A 22,275-nucleotide genomic window follows, 5' to 3' on the forward strand; every position below is an offset into this window, starting at 1 on the left:
GGCGTGATGTGACCGACTGATTAGGTCCTACCAAAGATAACATTATGCCTGCATTGCCTTTCAGCATCAAAATATCCAGATATGTTCTAATGTAGCTAAAATTGCAAGTGATGTGAGGATCAATACGAATATAGATGCTAATCATCTGCTGTCTTCCACCCATCAGGGCATTCACTGTTGCCAAACCAACCAGAATCCTTTTCCTTGTTTCCATGCCAACCCCAGCTCTCACACATACAGGTAGAAAGAGATGAAACACTACAAATCAAGATTTGGCCAGAATGGATCACAAGAACAAACCAGATTAGTCTAAATTAATTTTAATGTAGGTCATTAATAGAGATGGGCTGTTTTTGCATTTACTAGAGTCTTTAGTGACTTAAGTAGCATATCTGTGACTTCCTGAAGGCCCGATCATATTGGCACACATGACTGCTGCCACCCATTTTACTGTTCTAGTTTGCTACTCATTGGTGGCATCAATCAATACTAATCTGTGTCAATCAGATCTTCCTCAAGGCGACTCCGTTTCTTAGTTAGCAGATAGTGAGTTTGTGGCTTGGGGCTCATGCAAAGCAAAGTGTAAATCATAAATCATGTTGACAGTTTGCTGAAAGCAATGTTTAACACTCTAGCTCTGGGTAAAAAGCTGGAAAAAAGCCCTGCTGATATCACTCAAGCCGTAAAAGAAGAGGATGCTCTTTTACTTTTGTTGTTTCTTTGAATTACAGGTAAAAGTCACCCAAATGACTGTTGTCCAATCTAAGCTGCAATGGTTCCTACTATCCCTGCTGCCGGTGGAGAGTCCACATTAAGGTGGTCCCATATAGGTCATGCAGAGTGTGCCCTGGAGCCCAAGGGTGAATGCACATTCGGCTTAGTCCAGAAAAGTTACTTTGTTTATTTGTCATTGTGCATTACTGAATTACATTGTCTGATGTTTCACCAAGCACCAAAAATGCTCCAAACAACATAAATTCTGGGCGTTTTCAGAAATGCTTCTCACTTGAGAAGTCGGTGATTCCAGGTTAGAGTGGAGATGACTTGTTACCTCAAGTTTAGAATCTAAAGCGTTCACGAGTAAAATAAAATGAACCAGTAGACCAATATACAAATTGGGGCAATAACTGTGATTGAGAGAGCTGAACCAAAAAGCAAAACTTTCAGTTGACTAGTCCATCTATGCTCCAGTAATCACATGTAGTCATGAACTGTGGAAAACAACCAGAAGAATGAGATGAACACAAATTGCTAAAATGAGATTCCTTTTGACTTAGGAGTAGGGCGATGAGATCAGAGAAGAGTCTCTGCTTCTGTGTAAGAAGGAGCCTGATTGGACATCTGCTAAAGATGCTCTGTGACCGCCATCATAGACAGAGTTTTTTGGGCACCGATTCATAAGGCATGGCTTCAAAAAGTGACTTCTTTCAGATAAATTTTGCACATAAAACACCACTACCTCCCATCTACTACAGTTCCTTTAAATGTTTCTACTGAATTCAGTGGTGTTTTTAATATTTAAATGTTTAAAATCACCGACTATTTTAGCTGACACTGGTGTAAAGTTTATTTAGCTACTTGTAACTAGAGTAGCATATAATTCTGGATTTTTAAAAATATCTTTAGCTGAAAAGAAACTTTAATTCACTTTTATGTGAACATTAAATGGCAGTCTGTCAATACTCAGCTTCGTTTTAAATAAATACATGTCAATACAATACATACAATTTATAATAATATTTAAACAGCAGCAACTGAATAATGGTTGCTTCTTATATTTTAAAAATAACCTGTTTGCAGTTTTTTTAGGTGACATCCTACTGAGAAAAGGCCCTGGGGCAGACCAAGAACACATCCCAACTGTCCTGGGAACAGTTTGGGGTACACAAAAATGAGATGGAGAGTGTTGATGGAGCAAAGAGTTTCTGGGTATCATGCCTGAACCTGTTACCCCCGCAAGCCAGTGTTGTAAGAGTGGAAGACAATAGGTGAACGATATAAGGTTCTATAGTTTATATCATGACTAAATGCCAGCTAAAGTTGTTTAAAACCAGGAGAAAAGTTGCTTTCAGTCTCCCAGTTCTAGTTTCACTTCTCTGGTTTCCACATTGCACCCTGAGCAGACAGACTGAGACATTAAACAGGAGGTTAATGGGGCTTCATTTGATCAGGTGGTCAGGAATGGCATTTCTATTCCGAGCAAGCTGGGCAGCAGTGACTTATGAGGCTCTGATTATCACAGATCGGTAGCTTTGTCTCATTTCCGTGTGGGAATCTGAGATAGACTGTCAAGCTCTTTTTTAAAAAGGTTTCTTTCTTCTTTAGTCAGAATATCTTTGAAATTAAATTCTAATGGGGCATTCTTTAAAAAAGTTTACATATCTACAGTTGTGACTTTCTTCCATTTCAGCTACCTTCAATTTGGATGTTCTGAAGTTTAAATAATGCTGATCAAAGGCTGATTTTCACTCTCACATAAGTCAATCATGCTTTATCTGGAAGTTATTACATTTATTTATTTTTTAAAAAGGAAAAAACCAAAAACCGGTGAGTGCCGGTGTGAAGCCTTAGACTGCATGCCTTCCCAACCCCCACTTCTCCTCTTCAGACTGAGCACACCCTGACACCTTGATATCTTCTCAGTGCAGAGATGAAGAGAGGTCCGCACCGCTTCTCATAAATCCTAATCCCAAAGCAGCGCTAGACCCATCACTCATCTGGTCTGATCGATAGCACCAGCTGGGTTGATGGTCCCTGATACCATGACTCTCCCTAAAAACTCAGCATACTCTCAACATCTTTTTTTTTTTTTTTAAATCTGTTGAAGAAATTTATATTTTCATCAAACATTCTGCTTTTAAACAAGATATATTTTTCAGGGAATTTTACAGGGAATTTGATTAATGTGCAAATTTTCATTAGCAGCTAACAAGCTTCTTATTGGCTCTGTGATGATTGCATCGATTTATTTTCAGATGCGAGCCTCCTAAGGCATCTCGGATGACGTTTTCTGCCAGAAGATATTTCATCAGCTCACACAACAAAACAAAAAAACACTGAATCCTTATAGATGACATGATAATTGTTTTCCTCAGCAGCAACAAAAGATAAAGATCAAAAAATTGCAAAATCATAGTTCATTTAGTTATTTCCTGATAGTGATAAGGTTTGAGATCATTACCACACATATCTCTGACAACACTTAAATTATGAAAACAGCAACACGAGTAAAGTAAAATTAATGATTGACATATGTGACATTTAGACATCTGAGAATTGTTCTTCAGGACATGTTTGAAGGTGATACTGAGATCTGCAGGGAGCTGCAAGGTATTGCTAAAGTCTACCCAGAACTGTAGTTTTCTGACAACATTATGTTGTGCTCATAAAAACTGTCTGATACAAATTTACATTGCATGGACCATTCAGGAAAAAAACAAACTTAAAGAACAATGTGGTCCAATGGCTTCAAATTGGGCCCAAACAATCAGCCCTCCACCACCGTGCTTGACAGTTGGTATGAAGTTATGGTACTAATACTGTATGCTGTGTTTGGTTTTCTAAATAATATAGTGCTGTGCTTTACGGCCAAACATCTGTGTTCTGGTCTCATTTGTTCATCACTCGAGAAGTCTTTTATTTTTTGTTTTACACTAAATCTACATCTTTGAACCAAATCGCTATTTGCGTGCACATAACTCTGCAGGCCTAAAAACAAGTTTGCATGCTTATGTCATTTTCTTAAGTCCTGTACATCCCAGAGAATGCCACATTTCATCACTCTGAAAGAAACATCAGGTTGCATCACTGTTATTTTACCTCCCCAGCTGCCCTCTCTCCTGACAGCACACCATGTCTGATGATTTAGACCAGCAGAGACCAGAGGATAATCTGAAAACCCTCTTGTAATCTGCACACTAACTGCCAAGCTCACTTGAGCCTCATGAGCGGTACAGGGCCTGTCCACTGGGGTCGCGTCAGTGTCAAGGACGAGACTGCTTGATTTGTCTCAGAATGACATGAGACGTGTCCTCAGGGAATGCTGAGTGAGCTACTTTGTCCTTTGTCCATATGTTAAAAGATTTATCTGCAAAGCTTTATTAATCAAAAAGGAAAGATTAAGATGACTGTTGTCTATATATTGTTGCATAGTGTTTTAAAGGAATATCATGGGTCATTTAGTATTTAATATTCTCTTTATATAAATGAAGGATCAATGAATGTTGGTCTACTTAGACTTGTGACTATAATTATAGTTAAAGTGAAAGTATATTCTTTCATTTCCAAGATTCTGTCTTTCAAAAATAATAATAAAAAAACAGTTTGGGTTATATATTTTAAAAGTCTTTAATCCTTAAACCTTGTTGTTAATAATGGCAGGTCTAATCTCACAAGGTAAAAAAGCCTTTAGTTTATAAAACATGTCAACTGATACATTATGCAGTTACAGACTGATATCATTTATGAGTGTTATGCCAAAAGGATTTGAAGATGTAAAACATAACGTTATAGAAGCTCTGTTTCAATAACGGGCTCACTATCTTATTTCCTCAACAAAAGATGTGATCCCTCCTGAATCAAACATTTCTTACAGACTGAGTATTGTTTGGGAGAAATTGCAACTGAATTAACCACTGGCATCTAGCCTCAAATTAAGACATATTAAGTGTAAAAGTGAAGTGAATTATGAGACATCTAAATTTAGGCATGCATAACCTGAGACTACCAATTTAAATCATGGCGAGACCAGGGAGTAAACCTTCCACCTCTTTACCTGCTGATCTTCGGCTGAGGTGGCTGAAGTAATGAGGTGCTACTACCATAAAAGAACATGTAAAGCTGTGTTGAAATCAAAATAAAGGTGCTAAAGCAAAAGCATTGCAGAAAGTACTAATTGGCAAGTCATATTTCTTTACATTCATTCATTTCCATCACAATTTTAAAGAGCATATATTGGAGTCAGAAAAATAAAAACAAATCTTAAAAGAAATTAATCTGCAAATGAGTAAACTTAAAACATGCTTTTCTAAACAAGAAAAAAAGCTTTTGAGTTACACCTGGCAAAACAGCAATGCACTACCATACATGGATGATGTTGTGTCATCTGGAACCACACCGTTTGGAAATCTCTTACTGTATTCACAAAACAGATTGTTTTTATCAATGGAATAAAGCTTTTTTTTAATTGAGAACATGTTAAATACATGTGTAGCTGCTTACTGGTGATTTTGCAGGAAGTAAGAAAGCATAGCTGAGCTGCATGTAGGTAAACAGGTGGGGAGGACCAATTTCTTCTCACCCATCAAAAACAGTCTAATGGAAACTGTCGTTGCTAATGCATTATGAAATAAATGGAATCAGTTTAAGCAACAACCCAAACCAGTTGTTTATAAGCATAAAGTCTCAGGTAAGATGCCTTTGGTTACCGCTAATTAGCTGCAACAACATTTTTTCTGTGTCCGAGCCAAATTAGGCAGAGGACATTTGACCGTACATGTCGTCTGATTGTTTTAGCTCCCCATCCATCCGCCACATTCGTAGCGTTACCTTGAAGTGACTTTTTAATTATTTACTTAATGTGTTAGAAAATTAATGCCAGAGGGATTTATGGAGTTTGAGCAGCATGACAAGATGAGGTTTTCAGATATTTTTTTTTGACAGCTCAAAAGCTAATGTAGTTAAACGTTTACACGTAAAACAGTGACTATGTGGAAAAAAGTGAGATTTGCGATATCACTGCATGGCTCCCTAACATCGTATTCTCTGGACACCGACGCTAACTTCCATGGACATCAGAGTAACAATGATTGTTATAACCAGAGCAGAAACTACAGTCTCTAACCTCAATGCTGCTAGAGTTTTAATGTTTCGGACTACAGTTTATTATCCTCCCCCATTGTGGTCAATTACTTGTACACCACCAAGCGTTTTTAATTACCTCCATATAGTGCCGGTCTGTTAAAACTCTAATCTACTGTTCTTCGACATAATTTCTCATGACCTCCTCCTCCTCATTGGATAGATCACTATCTGAACTCAGATTCAAGCTGGAGACTTTGGTATACAGTCAGTTTTCAGCAACTTTCAGCAGCGTTTTTAGCTGTCATATGCTAGTCTTTTTGTTTTTTTGTTGTTTTTTGTTTTTGCATGTGTCTCAATTTTGGACATAGACACTACCACAAGCAACAAGAAAAAGTAGTAAAACTGCAATTATATGTATTTTAAGTTTACTCCTCCTCCTGCAGCATTGGGGAAAAAAAACAAAAGTACAGACTTCTATAACTTTTTGTAGCAATACATCATTTGATATTTGCAAACTGCAAATAACTTAAAAAGTCTTTGCAGTAGTGAAAAGGCTCAGGCCTGTCTGGAGCTGCATTGGTCAGCCATACCTTACAGTAGTAACACTTCTGAAGGTTTATATGGATAACAGAGAGCATGACTTTACCTGACAGAAGTGGCATTCTAAAAAAGTTATTATCTTTTTTATGTTAATCAAAACATATTACAAAATAAAACTCATTTTGTAATATGTAATATGTAAAATGAAACTCACAGTGTATACTCTGGGTTTTGACTCTGTGGAATAGTCAGAAATTATTTGATTAAACCATTTTTATCCCCCACAGTTTCTGCATTTACAGTTTATATGTCACAATGTAGGCATTAATGTCAGCTTTCACTTAGTCTGTATCCCAATGTTATAGCATTGGGATACAGACTAATATAGTTTTCTCTCAAATCACCACAGAGTCCATTGAAGATACATCCAGGCTTTAATTTACTCCCGTTATATTTCAGCTTCTTATTTATCCTTAGAAACCCCCGTGTTGCCAAGAACATTGATACAATTTCTTTTTTTACAGTAATAGCTGCATTTGCACATTTAAAAATTTCTTTTGAGGTTTTTTTTTAGTTCACAATGAGTTACTGGCTGTTTTCTTTTACCAAATAATGTCTCAAATGGATCATTCAGATTCTGATTCTGATTCTGTCTCACAATAATTTCAACAGCCACGTTAAATCTGAGTCAGACACAAACAACAATGGAAGAAACAGTTTTTTTTGTCCCATGTATCCTTTCAAGGCATGCCGAGCGGTTAGGCTACCAAACTTTAATCAGCAAAAGAGAGAAGACTGCTGAGATTTTCAATAATGGCTGCATTTTCTGTTGCATCAGCAGGGAATTATACCAAAACGTTCATGGCCCATATTCACAAAGAATCCTAAGACTAAAAGTAGCTCCTAGTGACGTCATTGTAAAAAATATATCTTAGAATTTCTTAAATTGTAAGATTTTTCTTAGAATTTTCCCTCGGTAAGATATGTTATTAGCCTAAGAGTGTCTTCAGCAGGGAAGATGGTGGAAAAAGTGAGAGAAAGGAGAGATATTCTCCGAAAAATGAACAGCAGTGAGATAATAAAACGCTACCGGCTCGATCGTGCAGGGATACGCCCACTTAATAGTCGAGTAAATAAACATATAACATATATTGCCTTGCAGCAAGAAGGTCTTGGGTTTGATTCCCGGTCGTGGGTCTTTCTGCATGGAGTTTGCATGTTCTCACCGGCTTCCTCCCACAGTCCAAAGACATGCCTGTTAGGTTAATTGGTCAATCTAAATTGCCCTTAGGTGTATGAATGAGTGTGTGCATGGTTGTTTGTGTGTTGCCCTGCAATGGACTGGCGACCTGTCCAGGGTGTACCCTGCCTCTCGCCCGTAGACTGCTGGAGATAGACACCAGCTTCCCCGCAACCCACTATGGAATAAGCGGTAGAAAATGACTGACTGACTGACGTCTATAACAATCATAAAATTATTAATATAGAGATAAGATACACTTTATCATCTCTCTAGGGTGAAATTAAATAGTTTCAGCAGCAGGACAGATTTAAGGTGAAACTCTAGTAAGGTAATATTAGGAAGGATAAATAAATAATAGAAACAACAATAAATAACCATGAATAAAGAGTGAACAAAATTACAAACAATATAGTACAGAATTATTTAAATATTTACACACTGTAAAATGCTTTCAAAAATAAAACTCAACTTCAAACTCCATCTTCAAAATTTAAAATCTCTAAACATACTAATAAGCAATTCAAAATAATGATGAGCATGTAAATGCTGTGTTGAATTCAATTCAATTCAAAAATACTTTATTAATCCCAAAGGGAAATTAAATGTTGTTGTAGCTCATTATGAGGTTTTCCTCAAAGAGCCGTTGTAGATGCTGATGTCTAACATTCTGATGCTGTGTGAAAATTTACACAGACAATTTGCTAGGTCATCATCATGATTTACACATTTCTGAATCCAGTCTAAATTCTATCATCGGTTAATTTCTCTCCATTGATTACTGTGAGCACATTTGTTTGTATTTTTTGTTTGTTTGTTTGTGTCCAACAACCAATCACAGCTCTTAGAAGACAGCGTCACACCTAGCAACGGGGTCAACCACACCTCATCAATAAAATAGGTATTTCTGTTGTCTCCTGGCGAAGTCAATCACTGTTAAACAGAAACTCCTTGGTAAGGAGGAATTTTTAAGCTATGTTAGGAGCTCTCTGAGAGGGCTCGAAGAATCTTTGAGAACAAGGGCCCATTTTTATTCCAACAGAACAACAGGAAACACAGGGAGGATTTCTTCGCGATACAAACAGGTTTAACAGCTTTGCGTAAAAGAACAGAATCAGAGTTAAACCCAACTGTTCTGATCTGAACATCTTCTGACAAACACTTCAGTTTCACTCTGTAACTCACGGGCTGTTCTAACTCCCACAGCAGCAGTGGTGTTAGACGATATCACAGCTTTCTTTGGTGCAAATGTGAATTTAAACAGCGTTAGAAATCCTCACGATTGCAGCAGGATGAATTAATGAATCATGGTTTCATGTCTGGGCCCCGCAGTAGCTGCTTGAACTCACCATTAGGACTCTAAACCTCAACGAGTTGAAGATGACTGCAGCTTTCAGCTGCGCTGTCATCACTTCCAACATTTATTCATGAACCAGTGTCTAAGTGCTCTTCAGTAACTCAGGACTTAAATTTAGGACAGTGGCAGAGAATCACCACTGAATGGTAAGGTTTCAGCTTGTATGAAGAGAAATATTGGCATATCTTGCAGACATTATCGGTTACATTACCTAAACTACAAATAATTTTATTGTGACACACCTGCAGTAATAATAATCCTTCTGGAATTCTGTGAAATACATTGACTGTTCGATCCCAAGAACAAAACACTGCAATATCCATGCTTTCTCAGCAGGTGGTGATAATGTCAATGCTAATTATGTGAAATGGAGATCAGGAGCTTGACTGAAGCAGTGCTCAGTCTAATTGTTAATTTTAGTATGGGTGTGGGGTGACTTTAACGTAACGTAAGTATTACCAAGTCAAGACCCAGCTCTGCATTCTTGGAGCAAGGTTGAACATGTTGGATGCAGGATTGGCTCCACAAGATAGGCTACTTGTTATTGATCTTCGTTTTTGGTGTCAGCGATGAGACGGAGGTGTCTGGTTTTGGAACATTAGTTTCGCATCTGGTCTAACCCTTGCATTACCTGCAGTTAATGTTATTCTTTTGCCTTCTGCCATGGCATTTAGCGTACCAGAATTGGAGTAAAAAACTATGATGAGAGTCAGCTTGCTTCGTCTGAGGTCAGGGTTCTGCAAAGGATCTATGTCTCCCTCTAGGTTTGAAATTACCTGCTCACACTGCACACACTGTGTCAAAGAATTTCAAGAGTATTGTTCCTGAATGACGACAGGATAGAGATGAATAAGTAGATTAGGTCTTCATCTGCAGTAAGGAATACATTGTTCCAGTGTGTTATTGTAAAAAATGAGTTAAGCGGAATAGTTGAAGCTCTGGATTTACGGGTCCATTTATGACCTATGGTCATGTGATGTGGATCATCAACAAAAGGAGAAGATATGTACAAGCGGCTGAAATGAGATTCTTATGTATGGATGGCTGGGCTCTCCCTTAGTAAAAGGTTCGGAAGCTGCATTATCCTTGGGAAATTTCAAGGAAAGCTGCAACTCAAACTGAAAGGAGTCAGGTGAGGTGATTCGTCTGATCAGGATGCCTCCTGGATGGCACCGATTGGAGTTTTTCCAGGCACCCCCAATGGGAGGAAATTCCTCAGCTGAACCAGAACTCATTGAAGTGGCTACACATCTCTTCCAGGCAGGGTACATCTTGGGATCCACCAGGAAGAGCTCAATATGTTGTTCCACCACTGAACTATAGAAATTCAATCCATTTTCAAATGCAAAGTCCATTCATAGAGACGACAGGTCCAGCAGGGAAGCCCAAGTATTTATTTCTTTAACTTTTGTTGAGTCATCCTAATAGTCCCGGGCATCAAGGAACATACAGCACAATAGCGTAAATGTTTTTTTTTTTTTCAAACAAATCATAAAAAGATAACCCTCGTAAATCTGTTACATGAAAAAACATGAAAACAATCTGTTTTCATATTGTAATTTTAATTGTTAGGGTAAAATCTATCCAAACAAACCTGGGTATAAGTCACAATATAACTTCCCACTTGTTAAACCATGAATTAACTGCGATTAACCACATTTTTGGTTAAATTATACCAGCCACACCCAGTCCTACATACTGCCTGCAGAATCCAGAAATCACTGTTTGACAATATAAGGTAAGCTAAAAGATCGCAAAAAACAACACATCATGGCCCGAACTACAGAAGAACATATGAGATACAAACTCATTTACATTGATCAGTTTAGAAAGGGTTACAAACTAATTTGTAAGTCTTCGAGACTCCAGCTGACCACAGTGAGAGCCACTATTCACAAATGCACAATATAAGAAACTGTGGTGAACCTTACTAGAAGTGGCCAGACAACCAAAATTAATTCAACAGCCCATCAACAACTCATCCATGAGGTCACAGAAGAACCAAGAGTAACATCTAAAGCACTGTGAGGCTTGTTTTCTTCCTTCATTTAAGGTCAGTGGTCATGATTCAACAAGAAAAAAACATACTGGGTAATAACTGCATCCTTGAATGAGCTCAACATTTTACAAAACATCCTGTTTAAGAGTTTCAAAGTAATGTTATGATTTGGGGGTGCTTTGTAGCTTCACAAGTGAAGCCATTTGTTGTAATGTCTAATCAGAAAATCCTGAAGTAAAATGTCCTGCCATAAATTCGGGACCTTAAGATCAAGCGCACATGGGTTCTGCAACAGGACAATGATCTGAAGCTTACCAGCAAGTTCACTGTGAAATTAACTTGCTGCTACGCTAAAAATGAATGGCTAAAAAAAAGAAAAAAAGAATGGTTTTGGAGTGTCCTGGTCAAACTCTGGTCCTTAAGCAGTTCATTCACCATTAAAAACCCTCCCTTATTGCTGAATTAAAACAATTCTGCACAGATGAATGGCTCAAAATTCATCTACAGAGATATAGAAGACTGATAGCCAGTTACCTGAAACACTTAATGGCAGTCTTGCTGGCAAGGGTGAAGTAACCTTTTTGCATAAACCCGGGTTGGTTTGCAAAACTTTTTTTCTTTAATGAATTAAATGACATGTACTTGTATTTAAATCATCAGAAAACTGGATTGTGCATTTACTCAGGTTTATGTAGCTTTGTTACTGAAATTTGTTTGATGATCTGAAACATTGAAGTGCGACAAACAAGCAAAAACAGAAGAATATGCAAGGGGGCAAATACATTCTCACAGCACAAGTTCTCCAGAGAGTTCTCGTTTCACCATTTTGTTTCCTCTTAACAGGATATTCCCAGGAAAAAAACTTTAAAGAGATGCATTCAAAGAGAACCCTGAGAACAGATTATATTACATCAAGATAAATTAAAATACAGAGCTACCTTTCCAGACTCATTAAAACATCTTTAAATGAGTTCCAGCTGAGGTGCAGAAGGGAGAATCATGGAGCACTAACAGTCAACATAAGTAGTTTCCATGAGGCAGCTTCAAATTTTCATCACTATTGTCATCACCCTGGCAGGGTGCCAGATCACAAACCCCAGGGATAAATCGTGAAGGAGTGCTGAGAGACAAAGTTTAGCAGAAGGAACCTCAACTGCATGCCTTCTTGTCCAAACTTTTCTTCTATCTTTTAATGCTCCCCTTTTCTCTTGGGGACCTTTTGGTTTGAAAACTGTCTAGTTTTATAAACATGCAATAAAAACCTCTTCCAACCTCCAAGGTAACAGCAAAGCAGCCCCACTTTCACATCCTTTTGTCTGCGTCAGTTGTAGCAATGAATCCCACTTATCAGTTCTTCAATTGCAAGTCGGAAAGTCTGCATAGGGTGATTATTAGGTTAGCTATGATTGGCTGTATAAGCCTTAATAGCACATTACTCTGCTTTTTATGCATTGGAACAATAAGTTTGCTAACTAGCTCTTGAACTGGAAGTTTTAATCTCCATTTTCTGGTCTTCTCAACCTCACCAGGCTTTGCTGAAGGCTTGCTCCTGTTAAAATGGGTTCACGCAGTTTCACTGTCACTTGCTCAGTATGAGCTAATTGTATTAGTGATATGTTGTGGATCAAATTGTAAGTCTGTATGGTTGGATTTTATTGGAATGCATTAGACTGATTTGATCTGAAAATGACTTTTATCATTTAAATTAGACCTCTTTGGTTTGTAAAGAAGTCATTTTGAAAAACAATTATTTACCAATTTTTCTGGCACTTAGGAGTCTGCAGCCATAGGTCAAGATAGTTTTAACACCGCTATGATGGACCTCTGAGGATTGCAGCCAAAGTTCTTTTCTAGTTCATGCATGTGGAAACCAATTTGATGACATTCTTAATAGTATCCAGTTTGTGTTTACAGCTGGGGTTAAGGTTGGTGTAGGGACTATGCTGAGAGACAATCATACAGGACACATTTAAAGAAAATTATCCGTAGAAGGGCAATTGCACTCAAATACATTTGATTTGGACCCTTGAAGAAAAATTACCCCATGGTGTTGTTGTGTATCTTGTTTATACTAAATTCTGTACTTCTCTATCCTAATTTTGCAGCTGAAATTAAAACTCTTTGGACCAGTCTGTTATCATTTTGCCTTTGCTGGCAGACCGAAGTGGCACCTGGTGCGATCTCCTGCTGCTGTACACCATCTGCTTCAAACTTCGACATGTGTGTTCAGAGATTATATTCTGGTAGTGCTGCATGGGTATTTGAGCTACTGTTGCCTTCCTGTCTGCCCACTCTCCACTTCTGATATCAACATGGCATTTTCCACTCTGGATATTTTCTCATTTTTTGGACATCTAAACCCAAGAGAGAATATGAATAAAACTCTCCATAGATAAGTAGAAACACTCAATACAGCCCATCTGGCACCAACAACCATGAGACCTACAAAACCACTTGAATTTAGAATTACTCAAATTTCTTCCACGTTTAGATATGAAGTTAATATGTTAACTTTGGTTCAGGAGCAGGGCCACGCCTCAACCACACATTTAATTACCCAGCAGTCTACTTATACCTAGCTCACATCTTTCATAGTCTGTCACATTCTTTCAACCCCACCGTCCCTTACCTTCAACTCCATTTCACCTCATCCCTCTCCTCCCATTCATCCCATCACCCTCATCCCTACTTTCTTATTTTCATCCTATCCTCTTTGTTGCAGGTTCTATCTGGGGGGGGGGGGTCCTAAGTGGGCTCAGGGATAAAGCCATTTCCTGAAGACTGCACCCGGCTGAGTGTCCTCCTCAAAAGCCTTCAAGCAACTCTCCCCTGATGACCCATCCTCAGTCCCAGTTATCTATCCCCTTGACCCCTTCCTTCAACAAACCCTTATTCTCACACCTTTGTGGCATGGTCCTTGAGAGTGAAACTTAGTTTAAACTTAAGTCTTCTTCATTATGTCTAAATGCCTTGAGGAGGTATACCTAAATAAGTGGAAGGTGAGTGTAAATGAAACTAAATTGAGAAGTCTGCAAAAAAGTGATTTGCACATTTTTACTGATTTCGGTGTCAGTGGTACATAAGGTTCTGTTTAAACTATAAATTCAATCACCTTTCATTTTTGTCCTTCCACAGTCCTGGTCCACATTATTAATGGTAAAAGCATAGAAGAAAGTTTCAATAAATCAGTCGATTTGCTTTTACTCAAACTTTTGTCCCATTCACCCTTATTTCACCCTGTGTGAGAATGTGTTTGACTTACATCTTCATTCAGTCACACACGCAGCACAGTGTGTTTATGCCAGGATGCGTGGGGTGGGGAAACGTGTGAATCTGTCAGACTCTCGCAGTCTCCGTGCACCTTGGCAGCTCTGCACCCAAGCTCTGTATGAAGTGGTCACATCATATTCTGCAGACAGACTCGCAGCGCACTGCCTGCTGTCTGACAGCGGCTATGCAATTACTGCGCTGAGGCTAAAAACGACCAGAACACGCACAGAAAAAGGCTTCATATGTTTACCCCCTTCCTGTCTCTGTGTTTCTGATCACCTTCCCTGTCCCACACGCCGCGCTGAGGCCACAGATCGTGCGTGGAATCACTAAGCAGCCTCTCAGCTGCCTGCCTTGTTAATTCTTAGCCACCGCTGGCCGTGACACCGCGGGGAAGGACTTGATACATGCGGAATGGGGTTGACACATTGCGGATCACATCACTGTGCTGAAGGGAAAGCAGGAGGCGGACGATGAGTAGGAAAGGGAGGGAGGGAATTATGTTTTTTTTGGGGTTTCCCTCAGGAGCAACGCTGCACCAAAGCAAAACACACACTTCCACTCTCCGCTGCTTTCAAACTTACCATGTTGACTTCAGACACCATGTCAATGCTGGCGATGTCTATGCTCATTCCCACATCCACCGGAGCTCCTGTGGAGACAGCAGAGCGTTAGGAAGCAGCGCAGCAGCCCCGCTGAACCCCACATGGCAGCCGGCTGCAGTTTACCTCCAAAATCAGGCCGCAGACGGATGTCATAGCCCTTCAGCAACTTGTCAACGGTGGCTTTCACGTAGGACATGTTGCTTGGTTCGTTTGCGCTAAAAGAGTGGGGGGCAGAAAAAAACATTCCTGTTCAGATTTATTTAAAATAACATCAGCCAGTGTAGAATCAGAGGTGCTGCTGTCAGATCTCACCTTTGCGCACCGCAGACCACAGTGATAAGCAGAGACACGCCGCAGACTGTAATCCACATCGTTGGGAACTCTGATCCCGCCAGTGGCAGGATACTCTCAGGAACGCAACTTAGGATGCAAAATTAGTATTCCAAAATAAATCAACGCATGCGCGTCCTTTCATCAACATCTGAGCGGCAGGGGGGGCATGACTTTGGATGAAGACGAAGCCAAGGCGAAGGAGCAGCGCGGAGACTGACATGTGAGGAAGATTCACCTGCAGAGGGAAGGATGGAGAACGGAACTGCACGCCGAGCAGAGAAACTCCATCAGCTGATCTGCGTCAGGTTACGCTTCAACTTCAGGACGGTGAATAAAGAGCACGGAGCGCGGCTCCCCGGTCACCTTTGGAGGGAGGAGGGAGACAGGAGGGGGGAGGCGCGACGCAAACACAACTCCGGGCAGCGTGACGGGAACTTTATCAGAAAAAGCGTCAGAGAGACTTGTGCAGATTATCTCTCCGGGGGTTGGGGGAATACGGGAGTGGTCATTGGTAGACAAACTTTCGACCTGAGTCTTTTGTTTCTCCTGCAGTCAATCTGCACCAACATCATTTCACTATTTCAACCTACAAATAAGAAGGAAATGGATCTTTGGTTGAAACGAATTACTCAATGGATTTATTTCATTTCAGATCTGAATTATGTTAAGAAAATATGTACATCGATTGCATTGAAAGAACTGCAAAATGTGATGAAAGCACAGCAAAAACTATAGGCAGGAGGGGGATTGAGGGGTATTTGTTCACGCCTATAAATATGTTTTTATGTATGTAGAATTTAAGAGAAAACAATCTTTAATGAGTTGCAATATTTATTTATTTATTATTTATCTATCTTCTTTGTCATTTATAATGCATTTTAATGCATCACTCACTCATGCCATCAAATGCTCTGATGAATGAATGTGTAGCATTAAAAACATTGGTGTACATCTTAATTTATCCACACTAGTTTTTATTTTCTCTCTCTATATATATACATATATATATATATATATATATATATATATACACACACACATTTCTTATGGGCTCATGTAATAAATTTGTTGATTTTTACTATAAAGGCAGCTTAAAACATTACAGACTTTGTGGTGGATTTAAAAAAAAGGGCTCGTCTTCACATAAATTAAACATGGTTTTATCTGACGAAAACTTCAACAATGTCAAGAGCAGAAATAGAATAACAGGAATTCTCAAAATTGCAAAAAGCGGAATAGCAAATGAAAAGCTGCTTTTGAGGGGAGGTCCATCTAAAACCAGTAAAACCAGCAGCTTCAGGGTCACTGATAGTAACATACCTTCAACATAACTTCAACCATCTCTTGAAGATCCTCTTGGTTCACCAACTTTTATTTATTCATCCATCATTTTGCAGACAGTTTGGGGTCCTCCAAAGGCGTCCTGATCAGATAGACCTCTTCAGCTGACTATTTTTGATGTGGAGAAGCAGAAACTTGGATACTGAGAGAAAGATTGGAGTGAAGGAAGGGAAACTCTGAGCAACAATCAGGAAAAAACATTCAAGAGGACTTAGGTTTTCAACAAGGATACTTGGCTTGAGCTATACCACGGTTGGCTAACACTCGAGCAGTGAGATGCTGGCCGCTTCTTGCTTAAATACTCCAGGGAGTAATCATCGGGGATGAACACCTGTCACCTCACACCACGGTCACCAGCGCCTACTAGAGGTTAGACACAGACAATAGCAGACAGGAACAAAAAACAATCCACACAACCAGAACCCCGACATTACTCTTCCCTCAACGGCCGCCACCTGGCGGCCCAGATGATGTGGACGGACAGGAGGCCCAGAAATCAGCGACCAAGGTAGGGTCACTGATTTCCTGACCGCTGACCACAAAAGGTTTGACCTGAGAGACGTGGAACGTGGGATGAACACGAAGTGAGGGAGGAAGGCGGAGGCGGACAGCAGAGGTGCCAATGACAGACTATAATATAAGGACCAATGAAATGAGGGAACAACTTCTTGGACATGGCCTTCAGGGGAATGTCCCGAGAAGACAACCAAACCTTTTGGCCAGGACAATAGACCGGAGCCGGTTGACGTTTGCGATCTGCAATTCTCTTGTACTGAGTAGCTGTACGGTGAAGTGCCCGAACCGTCGCAGCCCAAAGCTGTTTGCAACGGCGGATGTGACAATGAACGGAGGTGATGGCAATATCACCTTCGTCCGCAGCAAACAGGGGTGGTTGGTAACCCATGGAGGCCTCAAACGGGGTAACACCGGTAGCAGAAGAAACTTGCGAGTTGATGGCATATTCCACCCAGGGAAGGTGTTTACATCAGTCCAGGGGGTTTGAAGAGGTCAGACACCTGAGTGCCGATTCTAGCTGTTGGTTTAATCTTTCAGTCTGACTGTTATACTGGGGATGGTAACCTGAAGTTAAAGACACCCTGGCCCCAAGGGCAGAACAAAACTGATTCCACACCTGGGAAATGAATTGGGGTCCACGATTGGACAAAATGTCCTGAGGAATGCCATGGAGTTTGAAAACATATTTCACCAATAACTGAGCAGTCTGGAAAGCAGAGGGAAGGCGTCTTAGTGGAACTAAGTGATAAGCCTTAGAAAAACGATCCACAATGGTAAGTATGGCAGTCATGCTGTTAGATCTGGGTAACCCTGTCACAAAATCTAAGGCTATATGAGACCAAGGTCGTTTTGGGATGTTCAGAGGTTGCAGGAGGCTTGAAGGAGGTTGAGTAGTGTGTTTATTTCTAGCACACACACCGCACAAGAAAGTACATATTCCTTAGTGTCACTGTGAAGGGATGGCCACCAAAATCACCTACGTATTAAGGCAATGGTTCGACTCACCCCAGGGTGAGCCGAAAACTTGGCGGTGTGAAACCACTGGATAAGTTGAGTCCTCACAACAGCAGGTACATAAGTACGGTTGGGAGGCCCTGTTCCAGGATCCGGGTCAGTTTGCAGAGCCTGAGCTATCCTATCTTCAATCTCCCAAGTTAAAGTTCCAATTGTCCAATTAGGAGGAACAATAGGTTCCGGTACCTTGTCGAAGCTGTCGGGTGAGAACTGTCGGGAAAGTGCATCCTGTTTGACATTCTTGGTACCTGGTCTAAATGAAATAGAGATGTTGAAACGAGAAAAGTAAAGAAAAGTGACCAACGTGCCTGTCGTGAATTTAGTCTTTTAGCTGATTGCAAATATGCCAGGTTTCTGTGATCAGTCCACACTAAAATAGGATGAACGGCACCCTCTAACTAATGCCGCCATTCCTCTAAGGCTAACTTGATCGCTAGCAGTTCTCTGTCTCCTACATCATAATTGTGTTCAGTGTTGCTAAGTTGGTGAGAGAAGAACCCACAAGGATGGAGCTTGCTGTCTTCCCCTGCTGATTGCTGAGATAAAATAGCACCAACCCCAATGTCAGAAATATCGACCTCCAGCACAAATTGTCTGCAAGGGTCAGGATGAATTAAGATGGGATCCTGGGTAAATTTCTGATTGAGGACGAGGAAGGCCTTATCTGCTTCAGGACCCCAACTGAAGGTGATCTTAGTAGATGTTAATACTGTTAGCGGTGCCGTCGTCTGGCTGTAGTTTTTGTTGAACCTGCGGTAAAAATTGGCGAACCCGAGGAAACGTTGCAACTGCTTGCGTGAGTGAGGTACTGGCCATACGAGAAGCGCTTTTACCTTGTCTGGGTTGGAGCAAACCTGTCCACCCTTGAGAATGAATCCCAGGAACGTAACTGACTTCTTGTGAAATTCACACTTCTCTGCTTTTACAAACAGACGATTCTCCAATAGTCTCTGGAGGATAAAGTGAACGTGTTGCTGGTGTTCCGTTAATTCACGTGAGTAGATCAAGATGGCACCGAGGTAAACAAAAACATTCAAAAAGTCTCTGAGTATGTCGTTGACTAATGACTGAAATATTGCTGGGCCATTACAAAGGCCGAAAGGCATTACTCGATACTCAAAATGTCCCTAAGGTGTTTTGAATACTGTCTTCCCCCTAGCGGATTCTGACTAAATGATAAGCATTTCTCAAATCTAATTTAGAAAAGATGGTAGCTTCACATACTGGTTCAAAGGCCGAAGTGAGGAGAGGAAGTGGATACTTGTTTTTAACTGTTATCTGATTCAATCCCCTATAGTCAATAGATGGTTGGAGAGACCCATCTTTCTTGGCTACAAAGAAGAACCCCGCCCCTAATGTTGAAGAAGACGGCTGGATTAATCCTGCAGCTAGTGACTCATTTATGTAGGTCTCTAGGGACTCTTGTTCTGGCCCGGAGGTGTTGTATAACCTACTAGAGGGTAGCGGCGCACCAGGAAGTAGATCAATGGCGCAATCGTGTGGCTGATGGGGGGGTAACGAAAGCGCTTTAGTTTTATTGAAGACTTGTTTCAGATCGTGGTACATAGTAGGAACCTGGGACAAATCCGGGTACTCACATCTTCAACAGGAGTGGAATGAGGCTGAACAATAGCTGACTTAAGGCAACATGTATGACACTTAGAGGACCATGATTCAATTCGACCTTCGGGCCAATTTAGGTGTAGATTGTGTTCACATAACCATGGGAAACCTAACAGTATGTCATTTGAGGCTATAGGAAACATGAAGAAAGAAATCTCCTCTCTCTGATTACCAGAGAGCAACAACATTAAAGGCTTGGTGCGATGAGTTATACGCTGAAGTCCTTTTAAAGCAGAAACTAAGCAGGGTTTAGTAAGAGGTTCAGTTTCGATCTGGGCTCTTTTAACTAAATCTTCATCTATAAGATTTTGTTCACTACCAGAATCAGTTAAGGCGGACAAGTTCTGGGTAGAGTGATGCAAGAGTAGCGAGGCCGATAAACAAAATCTGGAGGCTAACGGGTACATTTTTCGGTCCGTGGGTAACCCCCCTTCTACCGACGGACCCACTCTTTTGGCCGCGGGGGGCAGGAAGGACAGTCAGCAATAAAATGTTCACCTGAACCACAATAAAAACACTGCCTAGTCTGTCTACATTTCTGCCTTTCTTCTAAGGATAGACAAGCTCGTCCTATCTGCATGGGCTCAGCCTCAATAGCTGTGTCTGAAGGTGACTTTTTAAGAAAAGTAGGTGACTGGTAGGTAAGCCGAGTTCTGGCAGCACTGCGTTCATAATGAAATCTCCTTCTCTCTCTATTTTTTTCTATCCAATCTGATAGCTTTAGCGCTTAGCCCCTCTAAAGACTCTGGTTTCTCAACTAGTACTACTTCATCCTTAAGTGGTTCATTTAAAGCATGAAAAAATGTGGATCTAAGAACCCAGCTATCCCAGCCTGAGGCTGCCTCTAAAATATGGAAGTCAATGGCAAACTCTGTAACAAGCCTGTTACCGTGTTTCAAAGCCCATAATTTACACCCTGTAGTGACCTGGTCAGATTCAAAAGAAAATATCTCTATAAACTCCTTTTCAGTTAGAAAAGGAACAACCAAATTGAGAACAGCTAGGAAAACGAGACTCTGCCCACTTAAGATCTTTCCTTGTTAGCAGACCAATAATATAGGAAATCTTGGTGTCATCATGGGGAAATGATTGTGGAGAACGGTTAAAGACTAGTGAGCACTGTAGTAAAAAACCTCTACAATCACCCGCCTCACCTGAATATTTCTCTGGACTAGGGGAAGTGGCGTCACGAACATGAGGGAGCCGTTGTGTCTCGGGATTCGCTACTGCGCCCTCTGTGGTTGGAGTGGTTACCCTACTCAGAGAATGCTGCAACATGGCGGATATCTGTTCGAGCTGCAGGTTTGTTTGTCTCTGTTGTTCGGCCAGGGCACGGATATTGGAATTGTGAGCATGAATCTGGTGAGAGTGATCAGAGATAATTCCCCTGAGTGTGTCTGCTGGGTCCGGTTGGCTCGAGTGTTCTGTCATTGTTTTAGCCACCGACTTGACCCACATGCAGAGAACACTCAGGAGAATCAGAAAAGTTTAACAGGTTTATTAGAGGAACATACAGGGGTTGGACAATGAAAATGAAACACCTGTCATTTTAGTGTGGGAGGTTCCATGACTAAATTGGACCAGCCTGGTAGCCAGTCTTCATTGATTGCACATTACACCAGTAAGAGCAGATTGTGAAGGTTCAATTAGCAGGGTAAGAGCACAGTTTGCTCAAAATATTGAAATGCACACAACATTATGGGTGACATACCAGAGTTCAAAAGAGGACATATTGTTGGTGCACGTCTTGCTGGCGCATCTGTGACCAAGACAGCAAGTCTTTGTGATGTATCAAGAGCCACGGTATCCAGGGTAATGTCAGCATACCACCAAGAAGGACGAACCACATCCAACAGGATTAACTGTGGAGGCAAGAGGAAGCTGTCTGAAAGGGATGTTCGGGTGCTAACCCGGATTGTATCCAAAAAACATAAAACCACGGCTGCCCAAATCACGGCAGAATTAAATGTGCACCTCAACTCTCCTGTTTCCACCAGAACTGTCCGTCGGGAGTTCCACAGGGTCAATATACTGTCATGATATGACATCCTTGGACTTGGTTTGTGTTTTGTGTTAACTTTTGTTTAGTTCTGTTTCCCTGTGTTGTTAATCAGTTCCACCTGTCCCCTCTGCCTCCCTGCCAGCTTGTCACACCTGTCCTTAGTTCCTGTGATTACCTGCCTTTGTTTTCTCCCTGTATATTAGTTGGTCTGTGTTCTTTGTTCCCCGCTGGTTCCTCCGTCACTATTCCTCATTCACTACCCCTGTTTATGCTCAGTTTTGCTACGTTACAGAACTGTGAATAGATGTAAGTTTTTGGCTCGACTCATGTTTGTACATGCTGGATTATGTTACGTTTTGGAGACCTTAATTAAAGAGAAGCCTTTCCTCTCATCATGCAGCTGCCAAGCTCTTATCTGCACTTTGGTCCGATCCAAACCAAGAACGTGATATATACACGGCCGGGCTGCTATAGCCAAACCTTTGGTCAGTCATGCCAATGCCAAACGTCGGTTTCAATGGTGCAAGGAGCACAAATCTTGGGCTGTGGACAATGTGAAACATGTATTGTTCTCTGATGAGTCCACCTTTACTGTTTTCCTCACATCCGGGAGAGTTACGGTGTGGAGAAGCC

At 40.8% G+C, this 22,275-nt stretch overlaps 1 protein-coding gene across 4 annotated transcripts in view; it reads right to left on the minus strand.

The window, feature by feature from the left end:
• gabrb1 (gamma-aminobutyric acid type A receptor subunit beta1) overlaps positions 1-22,275 on the minus strand; it is a 70,324-nt gene that overhangs the window by 38,587 nt on the left and 9,462 nt on the right. For 3 of the 4 annotated variants that reach the window (XM_047346171.1, XM_047346170.1, XM_047346168.1), the window contains exons 6-11: positions 20,795-20,999; positions 16,720-16,850; positions 16,467-16,629; positions 15,126-15,732; positions 14,937-15,028; positions 14,793-14,860 (exon numbers count right to left, since the gene is read on the minus strand). In XM_047346171.1, the coding sequence (XP_047202127.1) occupies positions 14,793-14,860; positions 14,937-15,028; positions 15,126-15,184 (219 nt within the window). In that variant the 5' untranslated portion in view covers positions 15,185-15,732; positions 16,467-16,629; positions 16,720-16,850; positions 20,795-20,999. The remainder of the gene's footprint in view (positions 1-14,792; positions 14,861-14,936; positions 15,029-15,125; positions 15,733-16,466; positions 16,630-16,719; positions 16,851-20,794; positions 21,000-22,275) is intronic. The other variant, XM_047346169.1, reaches the window with a different exon arrangement.

This window comes from Girardinichthys multiradiatus, chromosome 19 (genome assembly GCF_021462225.1).
Source record: "Girardinichthys multiradiatus isolate DD_20200921_A chromosome 19, DD_fGirMul_XY1, whole genome shotgun sequence".
Classification (NCBI taxonomy): Eukaryota; Metazoa; Chordata; class Actinopteri; order Cyprinodontiformes; family Goodeidae; genus Girardinichthys; species Girardinichthys multiradiatus.